This window comes from Eriocheir sinensis, chromosome 32, assembly GCF_024679095.1.
Source record: "Eriocheir sinensis breed Jianghai 21 chromosome 32, ASM2467909v1, whole genome shotgun sequence".
NCBI lineage: Eukaryota > Metazoa > Arthropoda > Malacostraca > Decapoda > Varunidae > Eriocheir > Eriocheir sinensis.
Genome location: NC_066540.1, coordinates 14,648,109 through 14,669,386, shown reverse-complemented (window position 1 = coordinate 14,669,386; position 21,278 = coordinate 14,648,109). Strand labels below are relative to the sequence as shown.

The window sequence follows — 21,278 nt, the reverse complement described above, 5'->3', positions numbered from 1 at the left end:
GCTCGGGGTTTTCCAGCAGAAGGTCCTTCACACAGTACTCAAACATATCATTGTCGAAACAATCTCTCCTTGACGGCGTTGGTTCGGGAGCGGAAGGGAAGGAGGAGGAGGAGTAGGAGGAGGCAGGAAGGAAATGGTAGAATTAAACATAAAAAAGTCACCTTAGGGTAAAATAATAATAAGGTAAATGATAACGTAGGGAAAAGAATGGTTAGAAATGTTAAACTAAACTCAGGCATAAAAAGCCCCCCCCAAAAATGACTTTGGTCAAAAACAATAACGAAAATAATAATGCAAAGTTAATGAAATTCAAGAAATGTCATAGTTAAGCGTGAAAACTTAGGAGAAAACATAATCTTGGTAACTTAAAGAAAATGTAATGTTAATAACTTGGAGAAAACGCTATTTTGGCTAAACTAATAGAGTAAATCATAAACAATGCTTTAGTTAGGCATAAAATCTTAAGAGAAAACATACCTTTGGTACGTAAATTGTAATGAGCGGCAAATAAAAGGTAAAAGAAATACTAAAGTCAGCCATACGTACGATCAAGACTAACAAAATTATATAAATGTTAAACTTAAAACCTGAATCAAACTTCATCAATATAGAAACAAATAATAAAACAAACGTTCAAAATAACTCTAGCTGATTCTATTAAACTAACAAATATATAAAACAAAGTAAGAACAAATATAAAATTGAATGATAACACAATATTAACAAATAAATGGTAAAATAACGAGATAGATAGATAAATAGATAGATAGAGAGAAGACAGAGATTAAAAGAGAAAATAGAGATAGAATGAGAACACACACACAAAAAAAAAAAACTCCTTTCCCCCCTTTTAGCCTACCTGCAGCCACTAGCGACATGGGACGAGCGGTAGAGGTTGAAGCAGTCGTCGCACACGTGTTCCAGCTTGCTGAAGAGGGACCTGTCGTAGATGCCCTTGCAGGAGCGGTCGTAGGCCTGGCGTTTATCCAGAGGGTGGCCGGCTGGTCCCTCCACGGCTACCCTCAGCTCTCCCAACGCTGCTGAGGAGTCCGCACCGCCTCTCAGTTGACCCAACAGCCTCTCCATGCGCCCGAACCCTTCTGCTGAACGGGCGTGTGCATGGGGGAGGATGAGAATCGAGGCGCCAAGAGCTACCACCACCACCAGCGCCACCGTCGAGGTCTAAGAAGGAAAACGGAGAGGGTAGAAGGATAACTATAATAATAATAATAATAATAATAATAATAATAATAATAATAATAATAATAATAATAATAATAATAATAATAATAATAATAATAATAGATGAATACATGATAAGCATGAGATACAGGAAATGGGTAAGAAGAAGGAATGATTGTACCAAAGAATATAGGAAAAAATGAAAATGCTAATGACAGAGAGAGAGAGAGAGAGAGAGAGAGAGAGAGAGAGAGACACTATCGCTAGACTCTATCACTAGACTCCAAGAACTACTCACGGAAATCCTAAAACTTCCTCTACGAAAGCCTTATCAAGTTTGGGCGGCGAGTTTCCATTTTTTATTTAGAATACGTTCCTTAGGTCCGCATTCTCTGACGCGTTCGGCTCTCACAAATATTTCGCAAGTCCACGAAGGAGATTAGTCGGGTCCTCATGAGTGTTTTTCACGTTCATGGTGCAGAAGTCTTGTTAAACTATCACTAGGCCCATATATCTACCAACAGGTTCGAACACAATCTCTATCAAAGCCTTACCAAACGTGGGTGTGTGAGCCCCGAAATGTTTGAGGATACAGGCCAGTAAATGTTAGCAAGAGTAGTGCGGAAGTTGTTCTCTGATTGTATGTGTCGCTGATTGGGCCTCACCTGGAGTATGCTGTGCAGTGCTGGTGCCAATATTACTACAAGGATATATATTCTCTCAAGGCAATACAGTGTTGGTGCCACTATTATTGCAAGGGTATAAATTCTCTCGAGGCAATACAGTGTTGGCTCCAATATTACAGCAAGGATATAGATATAAATGACCCAATGACTTAGAAAATTGCCCTACAGAAAAAACAAAAGAAGCTAAACTTACATTATTTGGAAAGACTTATACTGCGAGGTGATTAAGCAAAGTCTTTAAACGGGTTGAGGTGATCAATAAGGGCGATTTAGAAACATTACTTATACTGGAGATATGTTAGGACACGCAATAATGGGTAAACACACCATGACTTCAGGTTGAGGAAGGCGACGGGCAAGATCAGCGAAGGAAGGAATGATGGAAGTAAGGAAGGAAGGAAGGAAGGAAGGGAGGAGGAACAGGGCGGTGGATGAGTGAAACAAACTGAGCAGATGTGAAGATGAGGCAAAGGCAACTGAAAGATTATAATGGAGGCTAGACAGTTTTACGATCTAGGAAAGAAGACAGGAAATAAAAGATCAATAAAAGATGAGATAAAGGTGAAGATAAAGATAGAAAGATGCGAAAAACAAATGTAGTTTTCAAAAGAAGATAGACAGAAATAAATTGGAGGGAAGGACAGGTAACATAAGAGAAAGAAAAACTAGAATATAAGTGAAAACATGAGAGAGAGAGAGATAGTGAACATAAAATGACAAGGTAGAAAGTTATAAATAGGTGCTAGTCATATTTATCAATGGGGAAAGAAGACAGGAAAAAAAAGGAGAAAAAAGCAAGGAATGCGTAAATTTAATGATTGTCAGATGGTGAGAACGGAAATAATGATAGAAAGATAGTGACAAATAAAGAAGATAGGAAAATTTAAATGAACGTTTGGCAGCTTCATGGTTCGGAAAGTGAGAGAGGAAACAGAAGAGGAAGGAAAGGAAAAACAAGGAATAAAAGTAAAAATAGACAGAAATGATGGAAAGACAAGATATGATAGGAGATAATAAATAAAGATCAGATAAATTAATGAAATCCTGACAAATTTATGAATGAGGAAGGAAGACAGGAAACAAGGAGAGAAAGAAAAGCAAGGCATAAAAGTAAAAAAAGAAAAATATCGATAAAAACAAATGTATATAGATAGGAAGTTTTAAATGAAGTTAGACAAATCAACGAATGGGGAAAGAAGGCAAGAAACGAAAAAGAGGAAAAAGTGAAATACAAGAAAAAACACTGATACATACACAAACAAACAAAGGTAGAAAGAGTTGAATGACGTTAGACAAATATACGAATTGGGAAAGAATGGAAGAAAAGAAAAGAGAAAGAAAGTTAAATGCAGGCAAAAACAATGATCAAGAAATAGAGACATAGACTAGGTAACTGGAGGGAATATTTGGCACACACTCACCATTCTGTAGGCCACCATTGCGGACTTGGGGGAGGTGTGTCACTGTAAGAGGAGCTAAGGAGGCCTCTTCTCCCTGTGGATGATGGAGCTGGACTGCTGCAGTTGATCTCGCCGCCTCCCTTATATACTCCTGGTGACGTCAACGAGCCCTTCAATGGGCTGATGGTTCTCAATGAAATTTCGACGGAAGTGAGGGAGTCGTGCCATAGTCTTTCAAGGGGGGTAATTTAGACTCAATTGGCTGTTATATTTCTTTATTTTTTGTTTTTCATTTCATTAGGCTTTTTGTTTTTTTCCTTCATATTTTTTTTTCTTCTTTTCATCGTGCGTGCGTTCTCTATGGCTCTCGCTTGCATCCTTTTTATTTTACTTTCTTACTTTATTATTTTTCTTCTTTTTCTCTCTCTCTCTCTCTCTCTCTCTCTCTCTCTCTCTCTCTCTCTCTCTCTCTCTCTCTCTCTCTCTCTCTTATATTTCTATCTTTCTGTATTTTCACTGTCTGTCTTTCTTCCTGTCTTTTTATTTATTTTCTCTCTCTCTCTCTCTCTCTCTCTCTCTCTCTCTCTCTCTCTCTCTCTCTCTCTCTCTCTCTCTCTGTCCGGCTATTTTTCTCTCTTCTTTATCTATCAAGCCATCTATCTATCTATCTACCTATCCATCCACTACCTACAAATATATATTTCTCTTTAGGTATCGGTGCGCAGTCATCACAAACTACTCTTGGAAGGCAAACTATGCAAACAGGATGCCTAGGGACTTGTAAAGACTTATGATCCGCTACAGTAACCTTAAGCTATTAACTGTAGCATTAAACGTAAACCGGCTCATTCTTGGGTAGCTTTGTCGTCAGCATGAAATATATATCAGCGTACTCGCCTCGTATCCGCGCATCCCATGGTAAACGATACTCTTGTCTTGTGCGAGAGCGGCGAGTCTGAGTAAATAATTGCCGAGGCGAATGAACGCCGTCACGGTGCGCCTTTTTTTCGGAGGCGATTTTGACCCTATGTATATTTTTACCTCGTGACGTACCCTACACAATCAAAATCAGAAAAGCATGGAAATTTAGGATCTGGGTTTATAAAAGTGATGCGACGAAAACCAGCTGAGTACTAAGGAGTTGGAGGGAAATAAGTGCAAGAAAATGTGTATTCCCTACTTCATTTAACTCCGATTTTCGTATGTATTTTTTACATTATTGTTACAAATGTATGCTAGTGTGATGCAGAATTATCTAAAAAAGATGATGGTGGTCTCAATTTTTCTTAAAAATGAATGTTGGGGTCAGGAAACAGGGAGGGAGTGAGGTGTGTGAAGTCGTCGGTTTTGGATGAACTGGGCACACCCACGGCCGCTGCGGCGCTTCACTCAGCACAATACAGGGAGACAGGGGACGCGCAGTCTAGTATGTAAGTCTGTGGTCTGACACACAAATTACTAGACTGCATCATCTTCTCACCATCATATTCTGCATCACACTAGCATAAATTGAGCAATAGTTAAAAAATACAAATACGAAAATCAGAGTTAAATGAAGTAGAATACACATTTTCTGCACTTATTTCCATCCAATTTATTTTCGTATGTGTATTTTTACATATTTGTTACAATTTTATGCTAATGTGATGCAGAATTTTCTCAGGAAGATGATGGTGGTCTAAGGTTTTTTAAAAATGAATGTTGGCGTCAGGAAACAGGGTAGGAGTAAGGTGTGTGAAGTCGTCAGTTTTGGATGAACTGGGCACACCCACGGCTTCACTCAGCACAATACAGGGAGATTGGGGACGAGCAGTCTATTATGTAAGTCTGTGGGCTGACAACAAAGAGCATTCGACTGTGAAGTTATAAATGAACCTCTTCTTCGTGTTTAGTCTTCAGGTGTGTATTCTTTTTGGGGGATAATCAAATAAATAAATTAATTAATTAATTTATTAATAAATATATTGAAATACAGATAAATAGATAAAGAAATATATAATTATTGGGTGAACTAAATTAAACATGTACCTACACATTTTCCCCGTATATTTCTTCATGTGTAAACTTCCCTTCTGCATTTTTTGGTTAACTTAAATTATAATGAGAGGAATTTATATATGCGGTGTTAAAACTACTGCTACCTTTACTACTACTACGACCATCACTACCGTTAACACTACCACTACTACCACTATTTCTAGCAACATAAACTGCTTCTAAAATATAAATGAGACACCAGTTTAGTTCAGCACTAACAAGTTATGTTTGCCCTGCCTAGCATATTCCCTTACGACCATGTTACAAGTTCTCCCTTCCTCGACCATTCCCTTGTGGCCATGTTATAGTCCGTTTCATTCCGTCTGTCCACTCGCGATCGTAGATGTGGCACCTGCGCATTGTTAGTTCGTGATTGCGTGAAAATCAATTTTATATTTTCAGTGATATATTTGAATGAATTTTATATTTTCATTGATATATTTGAATGTTTGAGTATAAAAAAAATACTCAAGTCATCTCATATAAACCGCAAACAGAAGATTTGCATTGATAATCTACCATAAAGGCACACGAAGGAACAACTTATATATTAAACAGTATAGTCTGATCATGCTCGAACGACCTATGGCCTTTCAGATATCCACATTTTATCTCATGCAGGTGCATAAAGTGACATACGACTCTGCAAGTGTCTATACATAAGGGATCTTAATGTGTTGCATGTAAATAATATGGGTAGCCTAATATTCGAAAAAGCCTAGCATCGCATTCAATATATATATATATATATATATATATATATATATATATATATATATATATATATATATATATATATATATATATATATATATATATACTATTTCATGTTATTTCCATTATTAATTGTTATTTACATGCAGTAAATTATTAAGATACCCTTTATTTGCACTTGCAGAGCCAAATGTATTTTAATATACGTGAAATGAGCTACCAATCAATGAATATGAAAACCTATACATCGTTCGAGCATGATGTGACTAAGTTATTTGATACAAGCTTGTATTTTCCTGTGCTTGTACGAGTATGTTAGATTATCGATGCAAACCATTGAGGTCTTTTTATTTCTTATACATAAACATTCTAATAATATTGATAAATAAGCCTGAATGTCTATCACAAAAGTAGATTTTCACGTATTCACGAACTAGAAATGCGCAGCTGCCACATCCATCACAATTCCCGCTTTATTAGTGGACAGATGAAATGAAACAGACTATACAAGCTCTGTCTTTCTAGACCATTCCCTTACGGCCATGTTACAAACTCTTGTTGGTAGTAAGGGAGTGCTCAATTCCTAGTTGGTCCACGAGTAAGGAAAAACCAATACCTTTCAAGGATATTTTATTATAAAAATTACATAAACAAAACACAAAAGATACGTTGGTGTGTGAATATGCGTGTACATATGTGAATGTTGTGTAGTGTAAATGACATTGAAGTGTTGGTGTATGTGCTCTTCCTCGGCCATTTCCTTAAACCCATATTTCAAGCTCGCTCTTCCTCCGCCATTTCTTTACACTAATATTACAAGCTCTCCATACCCAGGCTATTCCCTTACGCCATTATTACAAGCTCTCCCTTCCTTTTTCATTCCATTTCTCATATAACTAACAGTATATATTTAGGGCCGCGTTCACAGTCGTTTGGTACGCACCCTAACCAAAGGCCCTACCATCCTGCTGGTAGCAGCCATTACCATCGCCTCGATCCGCTTTCACAGTTGCTGTTTTCGTGGTATCGGCGACTACCAGCAGCGCGGTAACGGTCATGACAAGACGAAGGCGCGTGATGCGGCAGTGTTGGTATGCCGGAGCGGCGGGAAATGTCAACATTACATCAGCTGAGCGGGAGATTATGAAGGATAAATGTGAAAAATAAACGTAAAAAGAGTAAACGTGAAGAATAGATATAAAGAATAACTGTAAAGAATAGATATGACGAAAAAATGTGGAGTGTCTCGCTGTAATACACCGCTCAAAACTACTGATAGCCTAATATTTCCTAGGGATAATAGGTGAAAATTTATTTAATAATGGTGACAAGTTTTATAGATCTATTTAGCAGATGCCAGCAAGACAGACTCTTCATCTCTCTCTCTCTCTCTCTCTCTCTCTCTCTCTCTCTCTCTCTCTCTCTCTCTATTTTACACAACAGGGCTGATTTCGTTATATGTGTGCCCTATGCATACATATGAGGCTATCTAGAATAGTACGAAAGTTTGACCAAGAAGGCATAACAGGTGAATTATGGTGACAAGTATTAAAGTCCTCCCTTCTCCTATATTGTGTATTTTGCAACAATAAACCATCCATCAATCAAACTGAAATTCTCAGCAGGACGTTTAGTGGTAAGCAGGTGAAGTGAGTTCATGTCATTCGAAGTCTTCTAATTTTTTTCTCATATTACCATTGAAGCCCTGCAACGTGTTGCGGTATTGTGTAATATTTTCTTACATCCATTTAAAGAAATAATATAACCACTTGAGCAAGAATTTGTTTTATTTAGTAATTAATGCCATTGGTAAGCTCCACTGGGGAGCCCCCGAGGCTACCAGAGCTCCGTTACCAGAGGTTCCAATCTCCGGTACTGATGCAGACAAACAGCGCCGCGAAAGACGACTGTGAAAGGGGATTTCTTGTTGAAAGATCGCCGCTCATTGGTAACGATGAAAAACAAAAGTGACTGAGAAAGTGGCCCTTAATCTTGAATCAATTAGTACCCTATATAAGATAAGGGTGTTTTCAAATATATTATTTTCTTTCATATTTGTGATTGTGAGCTTAAGTTAAAATGTAAACATACGCTCTCCTCCATCAAAGGTTATTAAGTCATTCATTTGATTCTTAAAGTCTGTATTTATTTGCATCCTCTCCTCTCAGCTCCTCCGGCTCCTCCTCCTTCACAGTCACGGTACAAGTCTTTGGCACAGCGTCATCACAAAATCCTACGTACACCTCCGCCCCCCGTGTCTGGCGATACACGAGGGACACAACGCCTATTCACTGAGAGTCTCGAGTTTCTAAAAACTAGCAAACTCTTCTTGAAATAGACAATACTGATAAAATACTCCTCTGGTAGGGATGTGGATGGCTATAGTCTGTTAAACTCTTCTAAAGAATATAAATTACTAGCAAATTACAACTCTGGTCTATATTATAGTCTATTACTCTCGTCTAAAAATATACATTATTGATAAAATATTCCTCTGGTAAGGTTGTGGAAGATTCTAAAGTTATCTAATTCTTCTAAAATATAAATTACTAATAAATATTCATCTGGTAAGGTTGGGGATGGTCTATAGCCTAATACAGACTCCTTAAAATATATAATAAATAGTTTTACAACTCTGTAAGGATAATTAGTGAGATATTGGAGGACTCGAAGTCTGTCTAACTCTCCTAAAAGTACATTACTCCTAACAAACTACTCCTCAGGCAATAGTCTAGCGGGTCTAAGGCATACTAAGGTCTTCTGAAAATGCACAATAGATCAATACAATATTCTAGGCTTGCACAGTGGGTCCAGGAGGGTCAGAATAGCCTAATCACTTTTATAAAATAAGTAATAATTTTATCTCCGCAAGTCAATGGTTAGTGAGATCATGGATTTTAAGAAGCACATCAGAGTTTTTCAAAATACGAGTTCTAATTTGTCAGGGTACATTAGAGGGGTTCTGAAGGTTTTAACAGCCAACAAACTTTAAAAATAAACACCATATAGATAACCCTAAAATGCTAGGCTAGGATAAAGAGGCTCTAGGAGGGGATTTCAAAATTTACACTAACTGGTTTTAGTGTTTCAGGGTATACTGATGAGGTATTGAGGGTTTGTACACACTACCGATTCATCAAAATACATAGCTTTAGCTATGCTAAAGAGATTCTAGGGAGGTTCATAAATTAAACTCTTAAAAGTATTGATAAATTAGTTATAAATATGCTAGGCTATAACAGTGAGGTTCTGGAGGTTCTAAGGCTAATTAACTCTTCTAATCATATATATTAGGTAATTCTAAGTCTGCAAGGCAATATTTGTGGTCTCTTGGATGTTCTAAAGTCTTGGGAACTTAGAAAAACTATATGTGCCCGTTCGGGACTGGCGAAGCTATTGACGTTTTCCATTTGAAGAGCTTTATAGATACCAGACTTCATCAGTGTCGGTTTGTTTAAAGTTTGATGGATTCTCTAGAAATATATAAATTCCTTAGAATATATAAATCTTTAGAAATATATAAAGTCCTCTGAAATATAGCTACCTTAGAACTCTATGAATCTTTAGAAATATATAAGTTCTTAGAAACATATAAATTCCTTAAAACTATATATTTTTTGGAAATATATGAATTCTTAGAAGTATATAAATTCCGTTAGAAATATAAAGATTCCTTAGAAATATACAAATTCTTAGAAACATATGAAAGTCGTGGAAATATATCAATTATTAAAAATACATAAATTCCTCTGAACTATATGAATCTTTAGAAATATGTAGATTCTTAGATATATATAAATTCCTCAGAAGTACAGACTCCTAGAAAAATATACTAATAGAAATATATACGTTTACAATCCAAAAATATATATGGATTCTAAGAAAATATATAAACTCTTTAGAGATATCAATAAGCTCCTTCCAAGTTTGCTAAGCCATAGATGTTCTCCAGTTTCAAAAGCCACGTAAACTGAATATCATGAAGACCTATAAGTTACAAAGCGCCATTCACACACGTTCACGTTCGGTCAATAAATAAAACACGGTCACGTACGTCTCTCAGGCTCGCGCGCGTATGAAAATAATTCCTTTCCTTAATTATACAAATGACTAGAATAAAGGAATCAACTTAAGGGGGTGGAGGGCAGGAATATTTAAAGGAAGGCATGTGATCAAGAAAAAATCCTAAAACACCAGAATTAGGAATCCAGAGATTTGGAATGTTTGAAATATCACTCAAAACGTATATAATAATTCCAAAAGGACGGACGACTGCGTGGGGGAATGAATGAGAGGGTTAATTACGTCATATCAAACAGTGCTTGGTTTGTTGTTCTGGGATCGTTGAAAATGGATATGAAAGAAAAATACCTGTTCTCATTTTTTACTCTCACTTCGTTGTTATCTTTCCATGTTTCGAAGACGATGTGGCTTTCTGTGAGGCTTACTTAAAATGTGACCCAAGGATAATATTACTGTTTACATCTTCAAAACGTCGACAAGGAAAACAATAACATATGTTTGTTTACTCCTTCAAACCGTTGACATGCTAACCGATACCCTTCCTTTTTTGCTTCTATTTTCCGTGCTAACTTCCACTATTTCGAGGACGCTGTGACGGAGATGGCTAAAATATGGCCAAAATACTTACTGTTTGCTTACGCCTTCAAAACATCGACAAGAAAAAAAAAAAACATCCATGCGTATTTTCCATATTTTCCTTCGCTCGTTAGGAGGACGCCATGGCTCTGAGAGGGTTAAACAATCAATATAATTATGTCTGTGTGTTTACTTCTTCCTGCCAACCACCCGGATGGCCTTGGCATATTCGTCGAACATGTCCATCAAGAGAAGATCGTCCATGCACTGGCGGAAGACGAGGTTGCTGTAGCAGTTTTCCCTGAAAGCGGCCACCAAAGAGAACGTTAGTAATGTCATAAAGAAAACGGGTAAAAGGGTGCCGAAAAAGGGTAACTTGAAGAGGATGGGCGTTTGACTTAATGGCTACATGAAAGAAAAATAACAGAAAATCAAGGATAACCCAATGTGTACGTGAACCAAAGAAAACATTAGTTTGAGATGGGGAAAATTAACCATAACCAAATAAATGAAAGTTTAAACCATAAACGTGAAATGTTGAGAAAAAATTTTCTTCAAAACTGAATGGAAAATGAATAATAAGAAATAACTGCTAAATTATGATCAACAAAATATGTCAAAGCAACTTAATCAGAAAGATTACATTACAGTTAAGAAGCAAAAAAGGTTTTAAATAACAGGAGAATCAGAATAAACATGCAAATAAAAATAGAAAGGAAAGGAAAATAATGATAACGATGCAAGATGCAAACTTAGAAAAGTAATATTTAATAGTTAATAAAAAGAAGTTAATATTAAATAGAAAAAAAATGTTACAGCCGAGCAGATAAAAAGAAAAACAAATAATGTCTAGAAAGGTATAAAGAGATAGTTAAAAATGGGTGAAACTGACCGTAGACTTTATAATCAGATAAATATGTGTAGGAATTTAATGTAAAATATATGATATATATTTGAGTAAAATTAATGGTAGAAATGAGTGTATAATAAATGGAAGAAATCAGAGTAAAATAAATGGTAGAAACTGATGTATATAACAGAAAAGCTGTATAAGTGTAAAGAATCTTAAAGAAAAAGCAATGCAAAATATGAAAGAAATTATACAGGCAAGTGGGGAGAGAGTGGGACCAAGATGCATTAGAACAAGACACGGGCAAACACAAATATGTATAACTTAGACCTAGAAACAGACAGACACAGAACGAGTTAATCAATAGACACATACAGACACAGGATTAATAATCAATACATACGGTGGTTAGCTATGCGTCATTATCCCTCAGAAAGACAGAAGGGTAATCAGGATCTAACCACGGTCACAAGGTTAATAATTAGGACATGCGGTGGTTAGCTATGCGTCATTATCCCTCAGACAAACAGCGGGTTGATCAAGACCTTACCGGTCACAAGATTAATAATTAGGACATGCGGTGGTTAGCTAAGAATCACTATCCCACCGTTTACCGGCATCTTATCCTCTGACAGCGTCCCTAATGCGGATCAACTGCTCGGGGTTTTCCAGCAGAAGGTCCTTCACACAGTACTCAAACATATCATTGTCGAAACAGTCTCTCCTAGATGGCGTTGGTTCGGGAGCGGAAGGGAGGGAGGAGGAGGAGGAGGAGGCAGGAAGGAAATGGTAGAGTTAAACATAAAAAAGTCACCTTAGGGTAAAATAATAATAAGGTAAATGATAACGTAGGGAAAAGAATGGTTAGAAATGTTAAACTAAACTCAGGCATAAAAAGCCCCCCCCCAAAAATGACTTTGGTCAAAAACAATAACGAAAATAATAATGCAAAGTTAATGAAATTCAAGAAATGTCATAGTTAAGCGTGAAAACTTAGGAGAAAACATAATCTTGGTAACTTAAAGAAAATGTAATGTTAATAACTTGGAGAAAACGCTATTTTGGCTAAACTAATAGAGTAAATCATAAACAATGCTTTAGTTAGGCATAAAATCTTAAGAGAAAACATACCTTTGGTACGTAAATTGTAATGAGCGGCAAATAAAAGGTAAAAGAAATACTAAATCAGCCATACGTACGATCAAGACTAACAAAATTATATAAATGTTAAACTTAAAACCTGAATCAAACTTCATCAATATAGAAACAAATAATAAAACAAACGTTCAAAATAACTCTAGCTGATTCTATTAAACTAACAAATATATAAAACAAAGTAAGAACAAATATAAAATTGAATGATAACACAATATTAACAAATAAATGGTAAAATAACGAGATAGATAGATAAATAGATAGATAGAGAGAAGACAGAGATTAAAAGAGAAAATAGAGATAGAATGAGAACACACACAAAAAAAAAAACTCCTTTCCCCCCTTTTAGCCTACCTGCAGCCACTAGCGACATGGGACGAGCGGTAGAGGTTGAAGCAGTCGTCGCACACGTGTTCCAGCTTGCTGAAGAGGGACCTGTCGTAGATGCCCTTGCAGGAGCGGTCGTAGGCCTGGCGTTTATCCAGAGGGTGGCCGGCTGGTCCCTCCACGGCTACCCTCAGATCTCCAACCGCTGCTGAGGAGTCCGCACCGCCTCTCAGTTGACCCAACAGCCTCTCCATGCGCCCGAACCCTTCTGCTGAACGGGCGTGTGCATGGGGGAGGATGAGGATCGAGGCGCCAAGAGCTACCACCACCACCAGCGCCACCGTCGAGGTCTAAGAAGGAAAACGGAGAGGGTAGAAGGATAACTATAATAATAATAATAATAATAATAATAATAATAATAATAATAATAATAATAATAATAATAATAATAATAATAATAATAATAATAGATGAATACATGATAAGCATGAGATACAGGAAATGGGTAAGAAGAAGGAATGATTGTACCAAAGAATATAGGAAAAAATGAAAATGCTAATGACAGAGAGAGAGAGAGAGAGAGAGAGAGAGAGAGAGAGAGAGAGAGAGAGAGAGAGAGAGAGAGAGAGAGAGAGAGAGAGAGAGAGACACTATCGCTAGACTCTATCACTAGACTCCAAGAACTACTCACGGAAATCCTAAAACTTCCTCTACGAAAGCCTTATCAAGTTTGGGCGGCGAGTTTCCATTTTTTATTTAGAATACGTTCCTTAGGTTTAGGCCCGCATTCTCTGACGCTTTCGGCTCTCACAAATATTTCGCAAGTCCACGAAGGAGATTAGTCGGGTCCTCATGAGTGTTTTTCACGTTCATGGTGCAGAAGTCTTGTTAAACTATCACTAGGCCCATATATCTACCAACAGGTTCGAACACAATCTCTATCAAAGCCTTACCAAACGTGGGTGTGTGAGCCCCGAAATGTTTGAGGATACAGGCCAGTAAGTGTTAGCAAGAGTAGTGCGGAAGTTGTTCTCTGATTGTATGTGTCGCTGATTGGGCCTCACCTGGAGTATGCTGTGCAGTGCTGGTGCCAATATTACTACAAGGATATATATTCTCTCAAGGCAATACAGTGTTGGTGCCACTATTATTGCAAGGGTATAAATTCTCTCGAGGCAATACAGTGTTGGCTCCAATATTACAGCAAGGATATAGATATAAATGACCCAATGACTTAGAAAATTGCCCTACAGAAAAAACAAAAGAAGCTAAACTTACATTATTTGGAAAGACTTATACTGCGAGGTGATTAAGCAAAGTCTTTAAACGGGTTGAGGTGATCAATAAGGGCGATTTAGAAACATTACTTATACTGGAGATATGTTAGGACACGCAATAATGGGTAAACACACCATGACTTCAGGTTGAGGAAGGCGACGGGCAAGATCAGAGAAGGAAGGAATGATGGAAGAAAGGAAGGAAGGAAGGAAGGAAGGGAGGAGGAACAGGGCGGTGGATGAGTGAAACAAACTGAGCAGATGTGAAGATGAGGCAAAGGCAACTGAAAGATTATAATGGAGGCTAGACAGTTTTACGATCTAGGAAAGAAGACAGGAAATAAAAGATCAATAAAAGATGAGATAAAGGTGAAGATAAAGATAGAAAGATGCGAAAAACAAATGTAGTTTTCAAAAGAAGATAGACAGAAAAATAGATTGGATGGAAGGACAGGTAACAAAGGAGAAAGAAAAACTAGAATATAAGTGAAAACAAGAGAGAGAGAGAGAGAGAGAGAGAGAGAGAGAGAGAGAGAGAGAGAGAGAGTGAAAATAGAATGATAAGGTAGAAAGTTATAAATAGGTGCTAGTCATATTTATAAATTGGGATAGGAGACAGGAAAAAAAAGAGAGACAAGCAAGGAATGCGTAAATTTAATGATTGTCAGATGGTGAGAACGGAGATAATGATAGAAAGATAGTGACAAATAAAGAAGATAGGAAAATTTAAATGAACGTTTGGCAGCTTCATGTTTGGGAAAGTGAGAGAGGAAACAGAAGAGGAAGGAAAGGAAAAACAAGGAATAAAAGTAAAAATAGACAGAAATGATGGAAAGCCAAGATATGATAGAAAATAATAAATAAAGATCAGATAAATTAATGAAATGCTGACAAATTTATGAATGAGGAAGGAAGACAGGAAACAAGGAGAGAAAGAAAAGCAAGGCATAAAAGTAAAAAAAGAAAAATATCGATAAAAACAAATGTATATAGATAGGAAGTTTTAAATGAAGTTAGACAAATCAACGAATGGGGAAAGAAGGCAAGAAACGAAAAAGAGGAAAAAGTGAAATACAAGAAAAAACACTGATACATACACAAACAAACAAAGGTAGAAAGAGTTGAATGACGTTAGACAAATATACGAATTGGGAAAGAATGGAAGAAAAGAAAAGAGAAAGAAAGTTAAATGCAGGCAAAAACAATGATCAAGAAATAGAGACATAGACTAGGTAACAGGAGGGAATATTTGGCACACACTCACCATTCTGTAGGCCACCATTACGGACTTGAGGGAGGTGTGTCACTGTAAGAGGAGCTAAGGAGGCCTCTTCTCCCTGTGGATGATGGAGCTGGACTGCTGCAGTTGATCTCGCCGCCTCCCTTATATACTCCTGGTGACGTCAACGAGCCCTTCAATGGGCTGATGGTTCTCAATGAAATTTCGAGGGAAGTGAGGGAGTCGTGCCATAGTCTTTCAAGGGGGGTAATTTAGACTCAATTGGCTGTTATATATCTTTATTTTTTGTTTTTCATTTCATTATGCTTTTTGTTTTTTTCCTTCATATTTCTTTTCCTTCTTTTCATCGTGCGTGCGTTCTCTATGGCTCTCGCTTGCTTCCTTTTTATTTTACTTTCTTACTTTATTATTTTTTTATCTTATCTTTCTTCCTCTCTCTCTCTCTCTCTCTCTCTCTCTCTCTCTCTCTCTCTCTCTCTCTCTCTCTCTTATATTTCCATCTTTCTGTATTTTCACTGTCTGTCTTTCTTCCTGTCTTTTTATTTTCTCTCTCTCTCTCTCTCTCTCTCTCTCTCTCTCTCTCTCTCTCTCTCTCTCTCTCTCTCTCTCTCTGTCCGCTATTTTTCTCTCTTCTTTATCTATCAAGCCATCTATTTATCTATCTACCTATCCATCCACTACCTACAAATCTATATTTCTCTTTAAGTATCGGTGCACAGTCATCACAAACTACTCTTGGAAGGCAAACTATGCAAACAGGATGCCTAGGGACTTGTAAAGACTTATGATCCGCTACAGTAACCTTAAGCTATTAACTGTAGCATTAAACGTAAACCGGGTCATTCATGGGTAGCTTTGTCGTCAGCATGAAATATATATCAGCGTACTCGCCTCGTATCCGCGCATCCCATGGTAAACGATACTCTTGTCTTGTGCGAGAGCGGCGAGTCTGAGTAAATAATTGCCGAGGCGAATGAACGCCGTCACGGCCCGCTTTATTTTCGGAGGTGATTTTGACCCTATGTATATTTTTACCTCGTCACGTACCCTACACAATCAAAATCAGAAAAGCATGGAAATTTAGGATCTGGGCTTATAAACGTGATGCGACGAAAACCAGCTGAGTACTAAGGAGTTGGAGGGAAATAAGTGCAAGAAAATGTGTATTCCCTACTTCATTCAACTCCGATTTTCGTATGTATTTTTTACATTATTGTTACAAATGTATGCTAGTGTGATGCAGAATTATCTAAAAAAGATGATGGTGGTCTCATGTTTTCTTAAAAATGAATGTTGGGGTCAGGAAATTGGGTGGGAGTGAGGCGTGTGAAGTTGTCGGTTTTGGATGAACTGGACACACCCACGGCCGCTGCAGGCTTCACTCAGCACAATGCAGGAGATGAGGGACGCGCAATCTAGTATGTAAGTCTGTGGTCTGACACACAAACTTACACTAGACTGCACGTCTCCTGTAAAAACTGAGACCACCATCATCTTCCTAAGACAATTCTGCATCACACTAGCATAAAATTCGAGCAATAGTTAAAAAAATACACATACGAAAATCAGAGTTAAATGAAGTAGGGAATACACATTTTCTTGCACTTATTTCCATCCAACTCCTTAGTACTCAGCTGGTTTTCGTCGCATTTATTTTCGTATGTGTATTTTTACATTATTGTTACAATTTTATGCTAATGTGATGCAGAATTTTCTCAGGAAGATGATGGTGGTCTAAGGTTTTTTAAAAATGAATGTTGGCGTCAGGAAACAGGGTGGGAGTAAGGTGTGTGAAGTCGTCAGTTTTGGATGAACTGGGCACACCCACGGCTTCACTCAGCACAATACAGGGAGATTGGGGACGAGCAGTCTATTATGTAAGTCTGTAGGCTGACAACAAAGAGCATTCGACTGTGAAGTTATAAATGAACCTCTTCTTCGTGTTTAGTCTTCAGGTGTGTGTTCTTTTTGGGGGATAATCAAATAAATAAATAAATTAATTAATTAATTAATAAATATATTGAAATACAGATAAATAGATAAAGAAATATATAATTATTGGGTGAACTAAATTAAACATGTACACATTTTCCCCGTATATTTCTTCATGTGTAAACTTCCCTTCTGCATTATTTGGTTAACTTAAATTATAATGAGAGGAATTTATATATGCGGTGTTAAAACTACTGCTACCTTTACTACTACTACGACCATTACTACCGTTAACACTACCACTACTACCACTATTTCTAGCAACATAAACTGCTTCTAAAATATAAATGAGACACCAGTTTAGTTCAGCACTAACAAGTTATGTTTGCCCTGCCTAGCATATTCCCTTACGACCATGTTACAAGTTCTCCCTTCCTCGACCATTCCCTTGTGGCCATGTTATAGTCCGTTTCATTCCGTCTGTCCACTCGCGATCGTAGATGTGGCACCTGCGCATTGTTAGTTCGTGATTGCGTGAAAATCAATTTTATATTTTCAGTGATATATTTGAATGAATTTTATATTTTCATTGATATATTTGAATGTTTGAGTATAAAAAAAATACTCAAGTCATCTCATATAAACCGCAAACAGAAGATTTGCATTGATAATCTACCATAAAGGCACACGAAGGAACAACTTATATATTAAACAGTATAGTCTGATCATGCTCGAACGACCTATGGCCTTTCAGATATCCACATTTCATCTCATGCAGGTGCATAAAGTGACATACGACTCTGCAGGTGTCTATACATAAGGGATCTTAATGTGTTGCATGTAAATAATATGGGTAGCCTAATATTCGAAAAAGCCTAGCATCGCATTCAACAGTTATTATATATATATATATATATATATATATATATATATATATATATATATATATATATATATATATATATATATATATATATATATATATATATATATATATATATATATATATATATATATATATATATATATATATATATATATATATATATATATACTATTTCATGTTATTTCCATTATTAATTGTTATTAACATGCAGTAAATTATTAAGATACCCTGTATTTGCACTTGCAGAGCCAAATGTATTTTAATATACCTGAAATGAGCTACCAATCAATAAATATGAAAACCTAGACATCGTTCGAGCATGATGTGACTAAGTTATTTGATACAAGCTTGTATTTTCCTGTGCTTGTACGAGTATGTTAGATTATCGATGCAAACCACTGAGTTTTTTTTTATTTCTTATACATAAACATTCTAATTTAATATTGATAAATAAGCCTGAATGTCTATCACAAAAGTAGATTTTCACGTATTCACGAACTAGAAATGCGCAGGTGCCACATCCATCACAATTCCCGCTTTATTAGTGGACAGATGAAATGAAACAGACTATACAAGCTCTGTCTTTCTAGACCATTCCCTTACGGCCATGTTACAAACTCTTGTTGGTAGTAAGGGAGTGATCAGTTCCTAGTTGGTCCACAGGTAAGGAAAAACCAATACCTTTCAAGGATATTTTATTACAAAAATTACATAAAGTCATTGGGATAAACAAAACACAAAAGATACGTTGGTGTGTGTATATGCGTGTATGTGAATGTTGTGTAGTGTAAATGACATTGAAGTGTTGGTGTATGTGCTCTTCCTCGGCCATTTCCTTAAACCCATATTTCAAGCTCGCTCTTCCTCCGCCATTTCCTTAAACCCATATTTCAAGCTCGCTCTTCCTCCGCCATTTCCTTACACTAATATTACAAGCTCTCCATACCCAGGCTATTCCCTTACCCCATTATTACAAGCTCTCCCTTCCTTTTTCATTCCATTTCTTATATAACTAACAGTATATATTTAGGGTCGCGTTCACAGTCGTTTGGTACGCACCCTAACCAAAGGCCCTACCATCCTGCTGGTAGCAGCCATTACCATCGCCTCGATCCGCTTTCACAGTTGCTGTTTTCGTGGTATCGGCGACTACCAGCAGCGCGGTAACGGTCATGACAAGACGAAGGCGCGTGATGCGGCAGTGTTGGTATGCCGGAGCGGCGGGAAATGTCAACATTACATCAGCTGAGCGGAAGATTATGAAGGATGAATGTGAAAAATAAACGTAAAAAGAGTAAACGTGAAGAACAGATATAAAGAATAACTGTAAAGAATAGATATGACGAAAAGATGTGGAGTGTCTCGCTGTAATACACCGCTCAAAACTACTGATAGCCTAATATTTCCATGGGATAATAGGTGAAAATTTATTTGATAATGGTGACAAGTTTTATAGATCTATTTAGCAGATGCCAGCAAGACAGACTCTTCATCTCTCTCTCTCTCTCTCTCTCTCTCTCTCTCTCTCTCTCTCTCTCTCTCTCTCTCTCTCTCTCTCTCTCTATCTATCTATTTTACACAACAGGGCTGATTTGGTTATATGTACGCCCTATGCATACATATGAGGCTATCTAGAATAGTACGAAAGTTTGACCAAGAAGGCATAACAGGTGAATTATGGTGACAAGTATTAAAGTCCTCCCTTCTCCTATATTGTGTATTTTGCAAATATAAACCATCCATCAATCAAATTGAAATTTTCAGCAAAACGTTTACTGGTCAGCAGGTGAAGTGAGTTCATGTCATTCGAAGTCTTCTAATTTTTTTCTCATATAACCACTGAAGCCCTGCAACGTGTTGCGGTACTGTGTAATATTTTCTTACATCCATTTAAAGAAATAATATAACCACTTGAGCAAGAATTTGTTTTATTTAGTAATTAATGTCATTGGTAAGCTCCACTGGGGAGCCCCCGCGGCTACCAGAGCTCCGTTACCAGAGGTTCCAATCTCCGGTACTGATGCAGACAAACAGCGCCGCGAAAGACGACTGTGAAAGGGGATTTCTTGTTGAAAGATCGCCGCTCATTGGTAACGATGAAAACAAACAAAAGTGACTGTGAAAGCGGCCCTTAATCTTGAATCAACTTGTAGCCTCTATAAGATAAGGGTGTTTTCAAATATATTATTTTCTTTCATATTTGTGATTGTGAGCTTAAGTTAAAATATAAACATACGCTCTCCTCCATCAAAGGTTATTAAGTCATTCATTTGATTCTTAAAGTCTGTATATATTTGCATCCTCTCCTCTCAGCTCCTTCGGCTCCTCCTCCTTCACAGTCACGGTACAAGTCTTTGGCACAGCGTCATCACAAAATCCTACGTACACCTCCGCCCCCCGTGTCTGGCGATACACGAGGGACACAACGCCTAGTCACTGAGAGTCTCGAGTTTCTAAAAACTAGCAAACTCTTCTAAAAATAGACAATACTGATAAAATACTCCTTTGGTAAGGATGTGGATGGCTATAGTCTGTTAAACTCTTCTAAAGAATATAAATTACTAGCAAATTACAACTCTGGTCTATATTATAGTCTATTACTCTCGTCTAAAAATATACATTATTGATAAAATATTCCTCTGGTAAGGTTGTGGAAGATTCTAAAGTTATCAAATTCTTCTAAAATATAAATTACTAATAAATATTCATCTGGTAAGGTTGGGGATGATCTACAGCCTAATACAGACTCCTTAAAATATATAATAAATAGTTTTACAACTCTGTAAGGATACTTAGTGAGATATTGGAGGGCTCGAAGTCTGTTTAACTCTCCTAAAAGTACATTACTCCTAACAAACTACTCCTCAGGCAATAGTCCAGCGGGTCTAAGGCATAGTAAGGTCTTCTGAAAATGCACAATAGATCAATACAATATTCTAGGCTTGCACAGTGGGTCCAGGAGGGTCAGAATAGCCTAATCACTTTTATAAAAT

The 21,278-nt window shown here is 37.0% G+C and overlaps 2 protein-coding genes and 1 long non-coding RNA gene across 22 annotated transcripts in view; 1 reads left to right on the top strand and 2 right to left on the bottom strand.

Annotated features, from left to right (window-relative positions):
* LOC127006216 (crustacean hyperglycemic hormones-like) overlaps positions 1-21,278 on the bottom strand; it is a 54,911-nt gene that overhangs the window by 279 nt on the left and 33,354 nt on the right. Inside the window, exon 4 of one of the 2 annotated variants that reach the window (XR_007759272.1) lies at positions 11,730-12,013. The exons of the other annotated variant lie outside the window; for it this stretch is intronic. The gene's annotated coding sequence lies outside the window, so the exon portion shown is untranslated. Of the gene's footprint in view, positions 1-11,729; positions 12,014-21,278 lie in introns of those variants that run through there. 2 annotated transcript variants of the gene reach the window in all.
* LOC127006218 (uncharacterized) overlaps positions 1-21,278 on the top strand; it is a 51,927-nt gene that overhangs the window by 3,819 nt on the left and 26,830 nt on the right. The window contains exon 2 of the long non-coding RNA XR_007759275.1: positions 20,222-21,185. This is a non-coding gene — a long non-coding RNA (uncharacterized LOC127006218). The remainder of the gene's footprint in view (positions 1-20,221; positions 21,186-21,278) is intronic.
* Positions 1-21,278, bottom strand: part of LOC127006214 (crustacean hyperglycemic hormones-like) — a 43,496-nt gene that overhangs the window by 15,104 nt on the left and 7,114 nt on the right. The window contains exons 1-3 of one of the 19 annotated variants that reach the window (XM_050875810.1): positions 15,492-15,546; positions 12,978-13,300; positions 10,722-10,919 (exon numbers count right to left, since the gene is read on the bottom strand). The exons of 8 other annotated variants lie outside the window; for them this stretch is intronic. In XM_050875810.1, coding sequence (XP_050731767.1) covers positions 10,808-10,919; positions 12,978-13,300; positions 15,492-15,509 — 453 coding nt within the window. In that variant the 5' untranslated portion in view covers positions 15,510-15,546 and the 3' untranslated portion in view covers positions 10,722-10,807. Of the gene's footprint in view, positions 1-859; positions 1,183-3,289; positions 3,423-8,262; positions 10,391-10,721; positions 10,920-12,082; positions 12,193-12,977; positions 13,301-15,491; positions 15,583-21,278 lie in introns of those variants that run through there. 10 more of the 19 variants (XM_050875816.1, XM_050875815.1, XM_050875809.1 and 7 more) reach the window with 10 other exon arrangements.